This window comes from Gossypium arboreum, chromosome 7 (assembly GCF_025698485.1).
Source record: "Gossypium arboreum isolate Shixiya-1 chromosome 7, ASM2569848v2, whole genome shotgun sequence".
NCBI lineage: Eukaryota > Viridiplantae > Streptophyta > Magnoliopsida > Malvales > Malvaceae > Gossypium > Gossypium arboreum.
Genome location: NC_069076.1, coordinates 98,552,519 through 98,571,169, shown reverse-complemented (window position 1 = coordinate 98,571,169; position 18,651 = coordinate 98,552,519). Strand labels below are relative to the sequence as shown.

At 31.8% G+C, this 18,651-nt stretch overlaps 2 protein-coding genes across 3 annotated transcripts; both read left to right on the top strand.

The window, feature by feature from the left end:
• Positions 1-801: 801 nt before the first annotated feature.
• Positions 802-7,099, top strand: LOC108479300 (putative phospholipid-transporting ATPase 9). 2 transcript variants are annotated; one of them, XM_017782937.2, is made up of 12 exons: positions 802-1,154; positions 1,939-2,358; positions 2,720-4,068; positions 4,182-4,292; positions 4,396-4,672; positions 4,754-4,842; positions 4,926-5,034; positions 5,145-5,354; positions 5,487-5,612; positions 5,718-5,816; positions 5,904-6,095; positions 6,187-7,099. In XM_017782937.2, exons 2-12 carry the CDS (start codon positions 1,966-1,968, stop codon positions 6,817-6,819), a joined length of 3,588 nt encoding a protein of 1,195 aa, XP_017638426.1. In that variant the 5' UTR covers positions 802-1,154; positions 1,939-1,965; the 3' UTR covers positions 6,820-7,099. The 2 variants fall into 2 exon arrangements, with proteins under 2 accessions (XP_017638426.1, XP_017637696.1); XM_017782207.2 differs by having other exon boundaries at positions 803-1,154; positions 1,826-2,358.
• A 3,212-nt stretch (positions 7,100-10,311) lies between these two features.
• LOC108476045 (ethylene-responsive transcription factor RAP2-2-like) lies at positions 10,312-11,108 on the top strand. The gene has a single exon (XM_017778113.2). It carries the CDS (start codon positions 10,422-10,424, stop codon positions 11,106-11,108), a length of 687 nt encoding a protein of 228 aa, XP_017633602.1. The 5' UTR covers positions 10,312-10,421.
• The last annotated feature ends 7,543 nt before the right edge of the window (positions 11,109-18,651 follow it).

The window sequence follows — 18,651 nt, the reverse complement described above, 5'->3', positions numbered from 1 at the left end:
ATGAAATTTTGATAATTTTACAACTAAACTAAGATTCGGTTAATGTGCATACACTAACTCAACCAAACTCCTATTAGTAGTGTAAATAAATATAGATAGATATATATTAATTAAAACAAAGGGGTGCACGTGGTCAAGGGTGAGCAACCAATTGGTTCGGTTCAAAAAATTCAAAACTCAAATTCAATTTTTTAAAAACTAAAATAGATTAACTTTATGAATAAAATTGAATTGATTTTTGTTATTCGGTTAATTAATTTAACCAAAATAATCATTTTTTTAGTGCTGGGTTTAATTTTTAGTTGGTTTAAGTTTAGATAATATATTTGGGTGCATTGAATTTTGAGCTCAAATAATATATATTTTTTATATAATGACTGGAACTACCTATAATTCCTTCTAACCTTTAAATAAGAGAATAAATACATTTTAATGTGCTCAAAGTCATGTCTTACAATCGAAATTGAACCGACTAAACCATTTTACTTGACTTTAAACTACAGTTGAATAAATCGACCGGACAAAACTGAAATTGATTAGTTCGATCAATTTGACCCAACTTTTACACATCTTTTTAGGTAATAGTTGCTCACTTCATACTTAATCATATGATTAAAGATTTAATTCTCGTAAAAATAAAATACATTTTATGACTAATTATTTATCTTTTCGAAAAATACCCTTCACAAAAGAATTAATCACTATAGATACCTGATTTGGGAAAAATAATAAAGATTAAAGAGAGATAAAAATAATTAAAACATGTGATTAATGAACAGGGATGTTTGACCATTCTTCCATTTAGCCGCTGCCTTCATCCAATTTTTGAACATTTTACGTACCAAATCCAACCCCCAAAACTTTCTCTTTCCATCTCTCTTTCTCTTAACTGTCTTCCCATCAAACCCAAAAATAAAATTGTCCATTTCTGACAACCTTAAGTTCATCTTGCATTACATCTCTCTGTTCTGCTCTGTTCTGTCCTTCCCTCTGTTACAATTTCAGCTAAATCCCCTCTCCCTTTAAAAATCACCTGAACAAACACACACCATTAAATATAAAAAAGATCCCATTTTTCTTGTTTTATTATCTTGTCCTAATCTGTTCCATCTGCTACTTGGTATCCAAAAGGAAGAACCCAATTTGTCAATGAAGTATGTTCTTTCAACTTAGAAATCCCATTCTTTGTTTCTGTTTTTGTTTTTTTGAAGCCTTTTACATATGAAATATGTTGTTTTCTTTAGCTGATTTTGAAGTTCAGATCTATGGGTGGATGTACTTTTTTATAAGAGTAGTTGTTTGAAAGCATATAAATCATGGGATTTTTCTTTAAAAGCTGTTTTCTTTTTTTTTTCTTCATGTTTTTTCTTACAAGTTACAGCCTTTTGTCTTTGACTTTCTAGAAGACTTGGGATATATGTAATTTACAAGTTATTTCAGTATTTAGCTCAAAGTTTTACCTGTTTTAGTTTTAGTTTCTATTTTTATCTGGTTTAGGTTATTTCTCTGTAGCTGGTGATCTTATTTATCTTTCTATTTTATTACTATTTATATATGTTGGGTTTAAATGATTTATAATGGAGTGGTTGAGTTTAAAGTAAATATGCTTAGATGGGTAAAATTAACTGCTTTTGTTTCTTCTAGCTTAAAGTCAATGTTCAGATATGGCTGACTGGTCTACCATTTCTACCAAAAACCTAAAATAAATTATAAAAAAGAATCATTGTTTAAGTGCTTTTTTGGGATTATATGTGTGTTAGCTAGCTTTAATTTTCTTTCCTTTCAAAAAAAGACTAAAAGATCTTGTTTGATTGCTGTGTTGCAGCTTATCTTGTTTATAAAATCATTGATTTGTTGAAGCTTTCAAAGCATCTTTTGAAGGAGAAAAAATGGGGATGTTTATTTAGTTTTTACTATGTGTTTGATTATTTGTATCAGTTAGAATCAGATTAAATTTGTAATACAATGACGGGCGGAAGGCGAAGAAAGCAGCATTTTAGCCGAATACATGCTTTCTCATGTGGGAAAGCATCATTCAAAGGGGATCATTCATTGATTGGAGGACCTGGTTTCTCAAGGGTTGTATATTGTAATGACCCTGAATGCTTTGAGGCCAGTCTTCGTAACTATGCTGGTAATTCTGTTCGAAGTACAAAGTATACGCTTGCGACGTTCTTTCCCAAATCGTTGTTTGAGCAATTCAGGAGGGTGGCTAATTTTTATTTTCTCATATGTGCTATACTGTCTTTTACACCGTTGTCTCCTTACTCAGCTGTTAGTAATGTTCTTCCATTAGTTGTTGTCATCGGAGCTACTATGGGAAAGGAGGCTGTCGAAGATTGGAGACGAAAAAAACAGGTAATTAACTTTATGAAACTCGATGTTGCTCGGAGTCAGAATTTATAATTGAGTACTTTAAGAAAACATACTTGTTTGGTGCTACAACTGAACCGGTTTCTGAGAAGGTTGTATATAGCGGTTATCATGTAGGAGAGACAGAGGGAAAGTCGAGATAGTGGGAAGGGGTTGTGGAGGTCTTAGACATCTTTCTGTATAGATGCAGTAGCTCTATCTGTCTGAAATAGTGTTCTCGGGGAAGTGTTTAAATCCCCATCGGTTGCTACTTTGTGTAAAAAATGGTTGGGGCTAGTGTCTTTTGTTTGTTTTCTGGTAGTCTATGTTTCTCGGGTTCGTAAAATAGTTGTTGATGACATTGCAGGACACTGAGGTCAATAACCGGAAAGTTAAGATGCATCAAAGTGATGGTATTTTTGAACCTACTAAATGGATGGATTTGAAAGTCGGAGATATAGTCAAAGTTGAAAAGGATGAATTCTTTCCTGCGGATCTCATTTTACTCTCTTCGAGTTACGAGGAAGCTATTTGCTATGTTGAAACGATGAACCTTGATGGCGAAACCAATTTGAAACTAAAACAAGCATCCGATGTAACTTCAAGTTTGCACGACGATGCAAGCTTTCAAGATTTCAAGGCTACCATTAGATGTGAAGATCCGAATGCAAACTTGTACTCTTTTGTTGGTAGTCTCGAACTTGGAGATGAACAATATCCTTTATCTCCTCAGCAGCTTTTACTTAGGGACTCCAAATTACGGAACACGGATTATATTTTTGGTGTAGTTATCTTCACAGGCCGTGACACGAAAGTTATTCAAAATTCAACGGAACCTCCTTCAAAAAGAAGCAAGATTGAGAAAAGGATGGATAATATTGTGTACTTTCTGTTTGCTGTCCTAGTTGGGCTTTCTATTATCGGGTCGATTTTCTTTGGCATAGAAACTAGAGAGGACTTGGAAAATGGAAAAATGAGGAGATGGTACCTTAGGCCGGATGACACTACAATTTATTATAACCCAAAAAGGGCAGCCGTTGCAGCAATTTTACAATTTTTGACAGCTCTCATGCTTTATTCATATTTGATTCCGATTTCCTTGTATGTATCCATCGAAATTGTCAAAGTTCTCCAGAGTATTTTCATCAACCAAGATCTGCATATGTACCACGAAGAAACCGACAAGCCAGCACATGCTCGGACCTCAAATCTAAATGAAGAACTTGGCCAGGTTGACACTATACTTTCCGATAAAACCGGAACTTTGACTTGCAACTCCATGGAATTTATCAAATGTTCTATAGCTGGAACATCGTACGGTCATGGAATTACTGAAGTTGAAAGAGCTCTCGCATGGAGAAAGGGTTCACCTTTGGCTCGAGAGGTGCCAGAGATCAATGACCAAGTAGAGGAGTTTAAGAAAGAAAAGCCATCGGTCAAAGGGTTTAATTTTGTGGATGAAAGAATCATGAACGGTAATTGGCTAAAAGAACCTCATGCTGATGTGATTCAGAAGTTCTTACGACTATTGGCTATCTGTCATACTGCAATACCTGAAGTGGATGAAGAAACCGGAAGAATTTCATATGAAGCCGAGTCACCAGATGAGGCAGCATTTGTGGTTGCAGCTAGGGAATTGGGATTCGAGTTTTATGAAAGGACACAAACAAGCATTTCATTATATGAGTTCGATCTCTCCGGGAAAAAAGTTGAAAGGTTAAAAAACTATAATCCTTATTTGTTTATAAATGATTTTCAAGGCCATCCATTGGAGCTAATGATATTTCATATATGTAATGAAAATGATGTAACATTTTTATCTTTTGTAGATCTTATAAACTATTGAATATCTTGGAGTTTAGTAGCTCGAGAAAGCGGATGTCTGTGATTTTGCAGAATGAGGAAGGCAAGCTGCTGCTACTCTGTAAAGGTGCCGACAGGTTCGTAATCAGAAACAATTAATCATTCTTTGTAGTTCTTTTCGGCATAAAAATACTTAACAACGGATTATATTAAGTACATTCTTTTTCTTCTTATACTCAGTGTCATGTTTGAAAGACTTGCAAAGAATGGACAAGAATTCGCAGAGCAAACCAAGGAGCACATTGAAGAATATGCCGATGCCGGTTTGAGGACTTTGGTACTTGCATACCGTGAAATAAATGAGGAAGAATATGTTGAGTTCAATGAGAAATTCACGGAAGCCAAGAACATAGTGAGTGCAGATAGGGAGGAAATGATCGAGGAAGTGGCGGAGAGTATTGAGAGGGATTTGATTCTTCTTGGTGCTACAGCTGTTGAAGACAAACTTCAGAATGGGGTGGGTTGAAAGGTCACCTATTGAAAGCATTATTTGTCTATTTTTTGTGTTATACTCATATTTGCCTTTCGTGCTGGATAGGTTCCGGAATGCATTGACAAACTTGCACAAGCTGGGATCAAGATATGGGTTTTGACAGGAGATAAGATGGAAACAGCCATTAATATTGGGTATGATTGTATATCACAAATGCTTACCGTAAAGTTTGATTATAACACTCGAATGCTGATTTCAAAAACTTTGAACTTTGCAGCTTTGCCTGTAGTTTGCTGAGACAAGGAATGAAGCAAATAATAATAAATTCAGATACACCGGAGGACAAGGCATTGGAGAAATCTGGGGATAAAACCGCTGCTGCAGCGGTAAACTCTTAGTTCAATGAATACTTTCTTTTATCTCACTAGTCTTTCTCTTCATTGGATAAATCCGACATATTGAGTGTGCTTGCCAGCTGATGAGTTTTTTTTTCTAGGCATATAAGGCAAGCGTTCTCCAGCAGATAGCCGAAGGGAGGCTGTTGCTTACATCGTCAAATGAAAATTCTGAGGCATTGGCTTTGATTGTTGATGGAAAATCATTAACTTATGCTCTGGAAGATGATGTCAAAGATGCCTTCTTAGAACTTGCCATTGGGTGTGCATCCGTAATTTGTTGTCGTTCATCTCCTAAACAAAAGGCTCTAGTAAGTTATTTTATCCCTATATGTGTGTGTGTGTGTGTGTAAGCACAAAAATGGTTGTTTTCTGACCGAAACTTGTTTTTGCAATTCTGAGGAGAATTCAAACTAATTAACTGGAAAAATACAAATTCACAGGTTACAAGACTGGTTAAAACTAAAACCAGAAGTACAACTCTTGCAATCGGTGATGGAGCAAATGATGTCGGTATGCTTCAAGAAGCCGATATCGGAGTTGGTATCAGCGGTGTAGAAGGAATGCAGGTAATCCTAAATAAATTGCTCCATGTATAAAAATGGTGCATTTGTTTTGTTTCACTTGATGCTTTTTCCTTCGCGTTTCTAATACCGACTTTTCAAAATTTGTAGGCTGTCATGTCAAGTGACATTGCAATCGCCCAGTTCCGGTTTTTGGAGCGCTTGCTTCTGGTGCATGGACATTGGTGTTATAGACGGATTTCATCAATGGTAATATAAGTTACTCTTAGATGTTTTTTTATTTTTAACAACATCCGATATCAACTGGTAAAACTGAATGATTGAACTGTATTGCAGATATGCTATTTCTTTTACAAGAATATTGTTTTTGGTTTCACCCTCTTCTTCTATGAGATATATGCATCATTCTCGGGACAAGCTGTATACAACGATTGGTTTCTTTCCTTCTATAATGTTTTCTTCACATCACTGCCTGTGATCGCTCTTGGAGTTTTCGACCAGGATGTCTCATCCCGTTTATGTCTTAAGGTATCCCTCGTACAAGTTTCTATAATGTCGGATATGTGTACGTTTTAACTGTAACAATGATGTCTCGATTCTCTTCGACTCAATGTTGCAGTTTCCTCTATTATATCAAGAAGGCATTCAAAATGTCCTATTTAGCTGGCTTCGGATCATTGCGTGGGCATTTAACGGAGTCCTAAGTGCTACGGTCATCTTCTTCTTCTGCATCCGAGCAGTGCAACATCAAGCCTTCCGCAAAGGTGGGGAAGTTGTCGGTTTAGAGATCCTCGGCACCGCCATGTATACATGCGTGGTATGGGTCGTAAACTGCCAAATGGCATTATCAGTATCTTATTTTACGTACATACAACATCTCTTCATATGGGGCAGCATAATATTATGGTACATCTTCCTCATGGCATATGGAGCCATGGACCCGAGCATATCGACTACTGCCTACAAGGTGTTCATCGAATCCTGTGCGCCTGCTGGAATGTATTGGCTTCTTACTCTCCTTGTGTTGATATCTTCACTTCTCCCGTATTTCATTTACTCGGCTATCCAAGTCCGGTTTTTCCCCTCGTATCATCAGATGATACAATGGATTCGATCTGATGGTCAATCCGATGACCCTGAGTACTGTCATATGGTGCGACAGAGATCATTACGGCCCACAACAGTAGGGTATACTGCACGGTTAGAAGCAAAATCAAGAAGCTCAAGAAAGGGAGGCGAGGATCATCAATGATCACAGTTTATTTGACCGGAATATGGTTTGTACATTATTACTTGTGCTGCTGGAGTTTATTTCAAATGTACATATTTAACATCAAGAAAAAGGTATTTCTTGACAACAAAATCATGTCTGTAAGAGGTGCAGCCTAGTAGTATCCAACATTTGGGGTTCTAAGTTCCAAGTTAGAACCATCATTTTTGTGTTTTGATTTGTATGAAAGATGTAAGGTTATACAAATAAAAGTAAACTAATTTCTATTTGTTTATTCAATCTTTAAAGAAAATTGATGAAAGTGATTAAGTTATTTTTTAATTTGTTTTTTAAAGTAAAGAGTTTGTATTTCGAGATTTGTTATTACCATCTTAATTAGATTCATGTTTGATAGAGTTTGGTTCAAAAATTAAATTGGAGTAAAAATTAAAGCCTACTTAAATATGGGTCTAGCTCGACATCAAATATTTAGAATTTGAGTCGGGCATAATCTATTTTCAAGTTTATAATATGTTGTTGTTGTTGTTTTTTTTTCTTTTATTTTATGTATTGGTATGAAAATTAAGTATATTATGTTATAATATAAATACTAAAACGTATATTTATATTAAAATATAAAATAATTTAAAAATCAATAAACTCATATCCAACTCTTTATATATGAATCTTAGTAACATAGTCAAACCCAAAAGCTTTTAATGTTAAAGTTTATACGTTTCGTACAAGTAAAACAATTAACACTACTTGTCCTGTGGTTTAGATACATGTTACGATAAATTATATACGAGTTAATTATAAAAATTCAGTTGATTAATTTGATTTTTAGCTTAATTCAATTGGTTTTGAATGGTTCACGTATTAACCGATTTAATTTCTTTATTCGAACAGATATCTTAGTCAATTTTTATCTAACTAATTTTATTAAATAATCTATTCTAGTTTAAACAATATTGATAAAAATTGAGAAATTTATTTTTCTATTTTAATTTATTAAGATTTGGTCATTGGAAATCTAAAATTTGTTTAATAGTTGATAAACACATCAAGTTAGTGTTAATTTTTTTAATTAGATTTTATTGTGAGAATTAAACTTAAATACTAAATTAAAAAATAGTTTTCCAATTTTATTTCATTTTACCATTTGATCAAAGACAAATACGCATATATATTTTTTTGACAAAATGGTTGATTTTTCCACTTAATTTTCGTCAAAGAAATGTGAAAAGTAATACAAAAATTCGGACGGATTTAGATAAATTTTTTTTTTGACAAAAATGGTTAACTTGTCCAATTTCCTGTTTGGTCTTAGATAGATCTTGTTGGAATCTGGATGGATTTAGATAAATTTTATTAAAAAAATTCGGTTGATCTCACCACTTAAATTTATTGTTTGTTTCATAAATTTTTATTTAAGATTTAACTATAATATATAAATATTAATATATTATGAATATTTGAATTTTTTAAAAGAATAAAATAGGTTCTCGAATTTCATCAAAATTGGACTTTTCATGGTGTTGGAATTACTGCTTACTTCAAAAAAAAAAAAAAAAACACAAAAGTGCAATTTCAATAATAATAATAATAATAATTTATTATTATTATTATATTAGTGTAAAATAACACGGCCAGTCACTGAATTATGCTTAAGTTTTTCTTATCCAACTATAAAATTATAAAATAATCACTCACAGTTTGTGTTTGTCTCTTTTAGTCCAATTCGATTGATGTGATAATTATAAAATTAATATAATAACAATTTTAATTTTAATTTTTATACATTACGTACATATATTTCTTTATATAAAAGATATAAAAGATAAAACAACACCCTTAAAATGTTTAATATATAGTAATCACAGATTCATTATATTAATATTAGAATAATATTAAATTGTTTTTGTAGGCATACATTTTAATTTTCATGAGAAAATAGTATTTTTCATCATATAAATCTTATTTCACCTAAAAACAAAAATTCTAATTAAAAGTTAATTTCTTGTGGATTTCTTTCTCACGTCGAATTTTAAAATTATTATTATTTAGAGTTAGCACTTTATTTGAATACCACCCACAATATAAATAAGATTATTCTTAACTTATAAAAACCAAAAATAACACCTAGAAAAAGAATCTATCCTCTAATTTTATCTTCTATTTTCCCTAAAATATTTGGTATCAAACATCACCATCAACACACATATTTAACACACATATATATATATATATATATATATATGTATTTCGTTTTAGATTCACCCAAAATTGAATACCATAACTACCATGTGTTTTAAATGTATGCATGATGTGCACAAAACAACAAATGAATTATGTACTTCAAAAAAAATGAATTATGAATGACTGACTTCTCACAACATCAAGGAGAGGAGCATTTAAGATAATAAGGTTCTGTCCTAAACAATCCAACAACTAAACAACTAAATCACCTTTATATATATATAAACTGTATCTGAAAATAGCAGTGAAGAGCACAATTTAATTAAAGAAAAGGTGAAAAATAAAATAAAATAAAATAAACAAGGTATACACACACACATGTAATGTTAGCTCACAAGGAATCCAACAAGAAAGCTAAAAGGTTGTTCTGAGGCAATTGCAGAACTGCACAAACAACATATATATTTGAAAAGCAAAATGAGCAGACCAAAGGATATATGCCATGTTCTTAAAGACTAAGTGCAAAGACAACCTATTACCAGACAAAAACTAAAAAGACCCATCTTTTTAAAAAAAAGAAAAAGAAAATGGTATTCAAGATAGCAAAGGTGTCTTTGTTTTTTTTTTTTTTTTTTGGCACTTTTGAGGTGTGAGTTTTGTTTGTAGGTTGTTGGATTTATGTTACACAGGGTATTTACTTAAGAGTATAATCTGCTTTTTAAGTTCTGTAATATTATATAATGTAATAATAATACTTTGGTTTTTTGTCTGTTTATTGGCTATTTTTGGAGTTTTCTGCCCTACACCCTCTTCTCACTAAACTTGTATCAAACATATATTCGAGTATATTTATATATATACATCACCCTTGAATATATAAATCCTTTTGATATATTCATATTTGTCACTCCTTCGAATATTTGTAAAAATAAAAAGAATTATTACACTGATATACTTCAAAAAAAAAAAAATACACTTCAAGTTTGTTTTATTATTCACAAAAGACTAATTCTTTTTAAGTTCGTTCGTAATTATCCCTTTTAATAATTTTATTTCTAAATTTTAAACTTAAGTATTCTTTTAAGAGTATAATATATTTTATTGTTGTATCCGACACGTGCTACACCTATTAGACCTAAATCATGGTGATATGGCTTACATACCTTTCATTTCATTCATGATGTCCAATAATATATAATAGATATGTGGCACCTTGCTAATTAAACCTAATTCAAATTGTGATTGCTTTGGCAAGCAGGGATTTAGTGTTTTCACTTATATTTTACTCATTCTTTATATGTATAAATATAAATATATACATCACAAGCAGACAATCAACATGCAATTATCTCAAAATCATTCTTTAAATCACCATTATTATTCCATAATATCACATAGCAGTTCATTCTTTTTGGTTACCTCCATAACCCTTTCCTCCTCCTGTAATGGATAGCTCAAGATTGACTATGGTGTCTCAACAAGATCAAAGCCCTAACAAAAACCAGACCTCCATTGAACCACATGAAGCACAAACCATGGCTGAAAACAGTGAAAAAAGAAGCAACAAGAAGGTGATCAGCAATGGAAGAAGAAGATACCTAGGGGTCCGACAAAGACCATCCGGAAGATGGGTGGCTGAGATCAAAAACTCATCTCAAAAGCTAAGATTATGGCTAGGGACTTTCGACAAACCAGAAGAAGCAGCTTTGGCTTATGATAACGCCGCCATGGTTTTACGGGGAAAGAATGCCAAGACCAATTTTCAGTATGAGGGAAACTTGAATCTAATAGGAAAGGTTAATATTAATCCAAGGGTTTATCAGCTTCTTCAGCTAACAATCATGAAGAACCATGCAAGATCAGCTTTGAGATCCATTAATGGGAAAAGAATGGATCCTGTTGATGTTGATGGTTTCGATACCATTGTTGAAGAAACCATATTTTGTGATGATAATCATCACCATCATGATCATCATGATCACCATGATCATGATGAAGGTGGTAATAATAATAATAACAAGCTTTGTAAGGTTTCACTTGGGAATTCTAAGGTTTATTCTTCTGTTGTTGTTGCTCCTTCCTTTTGTTCTTCTTCTATAGATCAACAAGGACAAAAGGAAAATAACATGTAATAATTAAGTTGAATCACATGTTTTTTTTTTTTTGGTGGGATTTTCTTTTTCTTTTTTTTTTTTCTCATGCAAATCAGTTGAAAATTGGATTGTCTAAAAGTTGTTCTTTTTATTTTGTAAATTTATATTGTTCAATATTCTATGTTAATTTCAACTTATATATATCAAATGGGAAGAGAAAATAAATTAAAAAGATGATTACTGTTTATTCCATACAATTTCAAAGTTTATGTTAATTTCTCGAGATGTTTCTTCCATTTTTAACGATAAACTTTTAAAGGTTTGAAGGTGGAAGCCAATGAATCCCTCAACGTGGTTGGTATTGTACTTGAGATGTCTATACTTAATTTTATTTTTAGTTTTTGTCTTTTGACTTTACGAAGAACCACGACAAGTTCATAGAATGAGAGCACCTCACCCGCCAAAAAAATGTACTCCCACTCTATGATTCTCTCGAGACTCTCCACGGAGTTGAGAGACAAAGCTTGGAAATAAAATTGAGCATAGACATCCTAAGTATTGTCAACTCCTTATGTATGATACTTCAAAAACTTATCTCAGAGCAAGTTTGAGTTCCCTCGACATCATTTTTATTTTTTTGGTAATGATAATCTTATTATAGTTTTCCAAGTTTTATGTAACTGAATTCTCCTTTGAATCAGACATGTAATCAATGGCGGAGTTGTCATATTTTCAAGGTTTTTGTTTAGCATTTTAACTGATTATATTACAATAAAATAGAATAATATGATATAAGAAATGACACCTAAGTTATTGTTTGTTCTACAATGTACAACGTCTTTTGTCATCATTTGTATTATATATTGTCCATTGCGCTTGATGGCCATAGTTTTCTTTTCTTTTTATTTTGGCTGGACAATGTAGTCAATCTCCAAATTAACAAAAAGTAAGTTAAATGGGATTTTCATAGGAGCAGTAGCGAGGTGAATAGTTGGGCTAGATTGATTTTCTTCATAGAGCAACCAATGTCACATCGAAAAAGAATTCTTTATCTTATCCTTTTACAAGATTGTGGCAAAAGTGCTTTCAAGAAGGCTCAAGCTGTTTATGCCAAAACTCGTGAGCAGTACATATGGTGCATTTATACAAGGTAGGCAAATATTTGGTGGGATTTTTATAGCTAACAAAACCATGCATTCATGAGTCAACAACAGGGAAAAAAGAAAGAGAAGAATCTTGACAGCTTCCAACGCTTTTGTGAATAAAAATTAGCAATTTGATTGTGCGTAGGGATATGATGGCAAATTATTAAACCTTGTTGGATGTAATCTCGGACAAACGACAAAATCCACCTCTATATGCTTGGTTCGTTCATAGTAGACCGGATTATTACCAATATGGCATGCAACTTGACTATCACAAAACAAGGGAATTGGATTTGAATGATTAACACATAAATTTGCAAGTAATTGTTGTAGCCAAATCTCACAAGCAGTGGCTGCCATAGAGATATTCTGCCTGCTTCAGCTCAAGAACGCGACACCGTTACCTGTTTCTTGCTCTTTCAAGAAATAGGTGAATGCCACAAAAAATGAAATAGCCACTGAGTGGGCAACTTGCCCAATTTGAATCATAAAAAGCTTTTGAGTGACAAAGGACTTGAAGTCTATAGAAACGAGCCTTGACCATGTGCAAGTTTTAGATAGTGCAATATGCACAAAGTAGCCAGCTAGTTATTGTGTCATAAACTGAGATGACAAATGAACATAATAGCAAAGATTTTGTCTAGTAGTGGTGAGATAAATCAACCTTCGGTAGGAGCAGATCTTTAAGAAGAGAACTTTCATTCAAAGCTAAATGATGGTGTTACTCCATCGGAACTATTCCTTTTGAACTCGGGGCAACTTTAAAACAAAGAAAATATTTAATGGGAAACCAAGAAGCTAAGTAGCACTTTAAAGCTCAATTTTTGATGAATCATTAATTAGTGGCAACAATAACATTATCCACATACACAAGGGTAGCTACAAAAGAATTTCTTTGATGATCAATAAATAAAGAAGAGTCAGCCTCGGATTAATTAAAACCAAACTGCAAGATAGCAGTGGAAAACTTGGCAAACCATTGTTGCGGAGCTTGTTTTAACCCATAAAGTGAGCGACGGAGATGACAAACTTTATTATCGTTTGTAGATAAATATCCAGGTGGTGGTTGCATGTAAAATTCCTATGTAAATATCCACGAATAAAATCATTATGCACATCTAATTGGTGAAGTTCCCAATTTCAAATAGCTACAAGAGCCAAAAGCATACGAACAGTAGTAAGTTTAGCAACCGGAGAAAAGTTTCAGTGTAATCCAAACCTTCAACTTGAGTGTAACCCTTGGGAACAGGACGAGCTTTGAAACACTAAATGGATCAATCAGAATTGTATTTTATTTTGTAGACCCATTTACACCCGATGTCCCTTTTATCAGGAGGAAGATGCTTCATAATCCATATGTGGTTTTGTTCAAGAGCTTCTAGTTCATTTTTCAAGGCTTTCTTCCAATGATCAACCTACAGTGCTTGCTGATATGATGTGGGTTCATTATGGTGGGTAAGGGTCTAAAGAAAACATTTCTAAGCTAATAAACTTTGTGGCTTTCTTTGACAATGATGTCCGCTGAGCAAGACTTAGTGGTGCGAGGAAGACATTATACGAAGATGATGTAGTTGTGAATTAAACTGTTAGAATCGACTCGATTAAGTAAAAAGTAAAAAAAATAACGAAATAAATTGAGAAATTGAACACACAAATTTAACGTAAAAAAACCTCTCCAAAGAAGATAAAAAATCACGGGCAAAGATAATTTTACTATAATGGCAAAAGAACAAAGAGTACAAAAGATGGAGATAAAAACTAAACCTCGAAAACCCGAAAACAATCGACCCTCAAAACGTAAACACAAAATTCTCTAAATGTGTTATGAGTTCTAATATCTAATAGATGTATTTTCTAAGGTTGTAAAATAGTCTATTTATAGGCTAAATTTATAGGTTAAATAATAATAAAATAATCTAAACTAATCAATGTTTGATTTAAATAAATAAACAGAGTTTAACTTGAAAATTATTTCTTAAATTTGACTTAAATAGGAGTCATACTTAACAAATCTCCACCTTGACTCATATTTTCACAACGCCATCTTTGCCAAAGCCTGCCATGAGCCTATCTTGAACCATGTAGTGAATTAACTAAGTCGAATCTGTGCTTAGAAATTAGAAGACTTCTATCCTTCGACTTGTACACTGCCAAATCAAAACTAACTCGGGTTTGATTTTCACGAACATAGTGCCCTAACTTTTCAAAACCTGCATCCAAAAGAGAACCTCTCTTCAACGAAATAGTCATACCTTTTTCCCTTTTATAACCAAGTTGCCTCCGCTCCAAACGAGTTGACTTCGACTTTGTAACAGACGAGGGACGTTCGATTTCACTGGTCACTGTAAAATCTTCTAGAATATAAAGATTTTCAGTTCTTTTACCTTTTAACAAAATGAGAGCTCCACGAGATACTTTAATGCCGCTCGACTTGATGTTGATTCTGCATCCTTTCAAATCTAAAATACTCAATGAGATGAGATTCTTTTGTAAATCAGGTACATACCTGACATATGAAAGTATCCTAATCGTCTTATCGTGTATCCTAATTTTAACAGTGCTAATATCAATTACCTTACTAGAAGAATCGTTTCCCATACGCACAACTCCACCTTCAACCGAACTGTATGTGGAGAATCATTCTCTATTATGAGACATGTCGAAAGAACATCCCGAATCTAAGATCTACTCGGACGTGAGCTTGGAGTTATCGCTCGTTGACACTAACAAGAAATCATCACCGCTTTCATTGGCCAAATTAGCACCAGCTACATCTTCCTCATTACTTTCAGCAGCTCTTTTATTTCGCAGTTTATAACAATCTGCTTTGAGGTGACTAAACTTTTTACAATAGCGATACCTTTTGTCTCATTTCTTTGATGCTACCAAAACGGAAGCTTGCTTATCTGCCTTGCTATCCAAACCAAACTCATTGTTGAGTTTGTCTCTACTCAACAAATAACCCTTCACATCTTCGAACGAGAGTTTCTCTCTGCCATAAATCAGGGTCTCCCTGAAAGACTTGTATGAAGGGGGTAAAGAGCACAATAATAGCATAACCTGATCTTCATCGTCAATATGAACCTCAACATTCTTTAAATCATTTAAAAGAGTAATGAATTGACTGATGTAATCTCTAAGAAGTTCACATTCGTTCATGCGAAACGTAAATATACGTTGTTTCAATACTAAACAGTTAGTAGAGACTTAGTCGCATAAAGAGTTTCTAACCTTTTTCACAAGGCTGATGAGGTTTTCTCCATCAATACCTCCTGCAATACCGTATTCGCGAGGCACAACTGGATTGCAGACAAGGCCTTTTCATCAAGCTCTTCCCATTCTATTTGATTTAGATTCTTAGGCTTTTTCCCGGTAACAACCTTTTTCAAGCCAGTTTGAACTAGAATTGCCATCATCCGAACTTGTCACAGATTGAACTTTGTCTCACCATTGAACTTCTCAATTTCAAACCTTGTTGCTTCCATATCTGAATGGGCTGATCTATGAAAATTGAACTAGCTCTGATACCACTTATTACGATCGACTCAATTAAGCAAGAAGTAAAAAAATAATAGAATAAATTGAGAAATTGAACACACAAATATAACGTGGAAAAACCCCTCCAAAGAGGATAAAAAACCACAGGCAAAGATAATTTTACTATAATGGCAAAATAATGAAGAGTAAAAAAGATGGAGATAAAAACTAAACCCTGAAAACCTAAAAATAAAGAACCCTTCTAATGTAAACACAAAATTCTCTAAATGTGTTATGAGTTTTAATATCTAATGGGTGTATTCTCTAAGGTTGTAAAATAGTCTATTTATAGGCTAAATTCATTAGTCAAATAATAATAAAATAATCTAAACTAATCAGTGTTTAATTTAAACAAATGATCTTTCGAGTGTTAAGGTAGCCAAGGGTGATGTCATGCCGATGTGGTTGAGTTATCGAGATGTGCCGAAGCTAAAGGAGTTCAAAAGCACGAGGGATGCCAAAGATGTAGACAACTTCCTTTGGAGGTACGAGCAAAACTTCTGTGTGATCGGGATCAAGGAAGATGCTCTTAAGCTAAGCATTGCTTTGATATACTTAACTGATGTTGCTTTACTTTGGTGACGTCGTAGGAGTGAAAATGCAAGGCGTGGGGGGTGAGATTATTGATATTTGGGAGGCCTTCCAAAAAGAGTTTAGGCTGCGTTTCTACCCTAAGTATGCTATTGAAGAGGCCTGATTGAAGTTCAGGTTTTTCAACTTTTAAATAGATATAGTCGAAACTCTTTTTATATCACTAGATTTTTAACATTAGTAAATTTTATTCTCCTCTGCTCGTAATTTTTTTCTAAAAAGGTTTCTACATAGTATTTTATTTTTCCTTATTAATTTGTGATCATTTTATATTACTATTATCGATGTTCAATTTTACATATATTATTTGATACCTCATCACCTTAAGCAGGATGAACCGCGATAAACCATTGTTACCTTCCCTTGTTTGATACCTCATCAACAGATTATTTTAATTTAATTATTACAATAAAGTAAACGAATATGATGTAAGAAATCATACCTAAGTTATTGTTTGTTCTGCAACGTATAACTTCTTTTGTCATTTTCTGCATTATATATTCTCCATATGTTCATTTATAATTATTTTAATGGATGGAATTACGAGACACTTTTAGAATATTATTTTAATATTAAATTTTTAAAATTAAATTGGTGATCGAATAAATTAGATCATTAGTTTATAAATTTAATTAATCTGTATGATTTAATTAAATAAATTATAAAAATTTATAAAAATAAAAAACATTAAAAATTAGTTCAATTGTAGGTGTTTAGTTAAATTCAATCGGACCGTATTGATTTACGACTCAACTAATTTAAAAATTTTTACGGATTAGGACCCGAGTCAATTCCCAATTTGACTGATCAATCTGATCTAGTTTAGATACTTTATATGTTGAAGACTATAGTATATTCATTTTAGTTTTGTCAAAGAAAAAGCCGATTCGAAAATTTTATATGTTCGTAGTTTAAGATACTTTATATATAAATTTTGATAAGTTAATAATTAATTAATATCATATAAAAATTTTAAAATTTACCAATTGAACCTTAAATTGAGAGAATATTTAAATTAGGAAATATTTGATTACTTTAAAGTTTGAGAATCTATATATATAAGGTTACAATAAAAGGAAATAATTCTTATGTGGCAAGTCTAAGACTTTATCATTTGACACATTTATTTTTGGTCACTTGCTTTTATATTGATTAAAATTTAAAATAAATATTATTTTAATTTAATTTTTTATAAAAATATATCAATATTAAATACCTATTCATATAAAAATAATTATATATAATTAATTTATTCATAGATTATGAAAACATATAAATATTTGCACACTGAATTCAATATTAATTTTTTTAATATTAATTCATTATATATGATTTTAATATCCATTATAGGAAAATATAAATATGTGGTTCAAGTTCCTAAAATTTAAATTTTACTCATTTATTCATCCACTCAATTTTTTATTTATTGAAAATTAAATTTCATATGTAATATATATAAAATATTTCTTTCTTTAATATATAAAAGTGAAAGATATTATTGAAATTATACAGATTAATTTATTAATTTAGTTTTTCCTTTTCTTTTGAACTAGTGTATTTTTTCTATACATCTTTCATTATGTAATTTTATTTTATAACTTGATTTATATAGTTTTTTTTCTCACTTTTAATAGTACTTAAATTATATTCTAAAAGAGTAAAGCTGAAATCTTAATTAGGAGTAGTATTAAATCATTCAAGTTTTTTTAGTATTAAATTTTTTACCTTGATTATAATTTAATTTATCATCATTATTAAAAGTTAAATATTTATATTATTTTAAATTTTTAATAATAAAATTTATGAAATGTTACAAAATTTTTACATTTTTAATAATCTAATCTAATATATTTTACTTAAGAGACACAATTAACTTTTACATCGTACGGCAAAAAACTAATTGAAGTACTATTCTATTATTGTGTTATTTTATAAATTTTAAAAAGAATATACTGAAATTTTTATCAGTTTTGGGGTAATACAATCCCTAGGTTTAACATCGACTAATAAAATTATTTTTATATTGCCGGATATATTATATTATTTAGTTCATTTCAATGAAATTTAAAATTAGTTTAATGATGTAAAAGTTTTAATTTTTCAAAAATAACCAATTAAGTCTTTGTTTTTTTTTCTTTGCACTCACTTGGGTACTTAAACTTTTACAATGCATCAAAAGACCCTCAAACTTAAAAAAAAAACAATTAAGCCCCTATTTTTTTTTTTTTTGCAATCAATTGGATACTTGAACCACTCTAATTTTTTCAATTAAAGCCAATACATGTCACAACCACAGCGTGACATTTGGA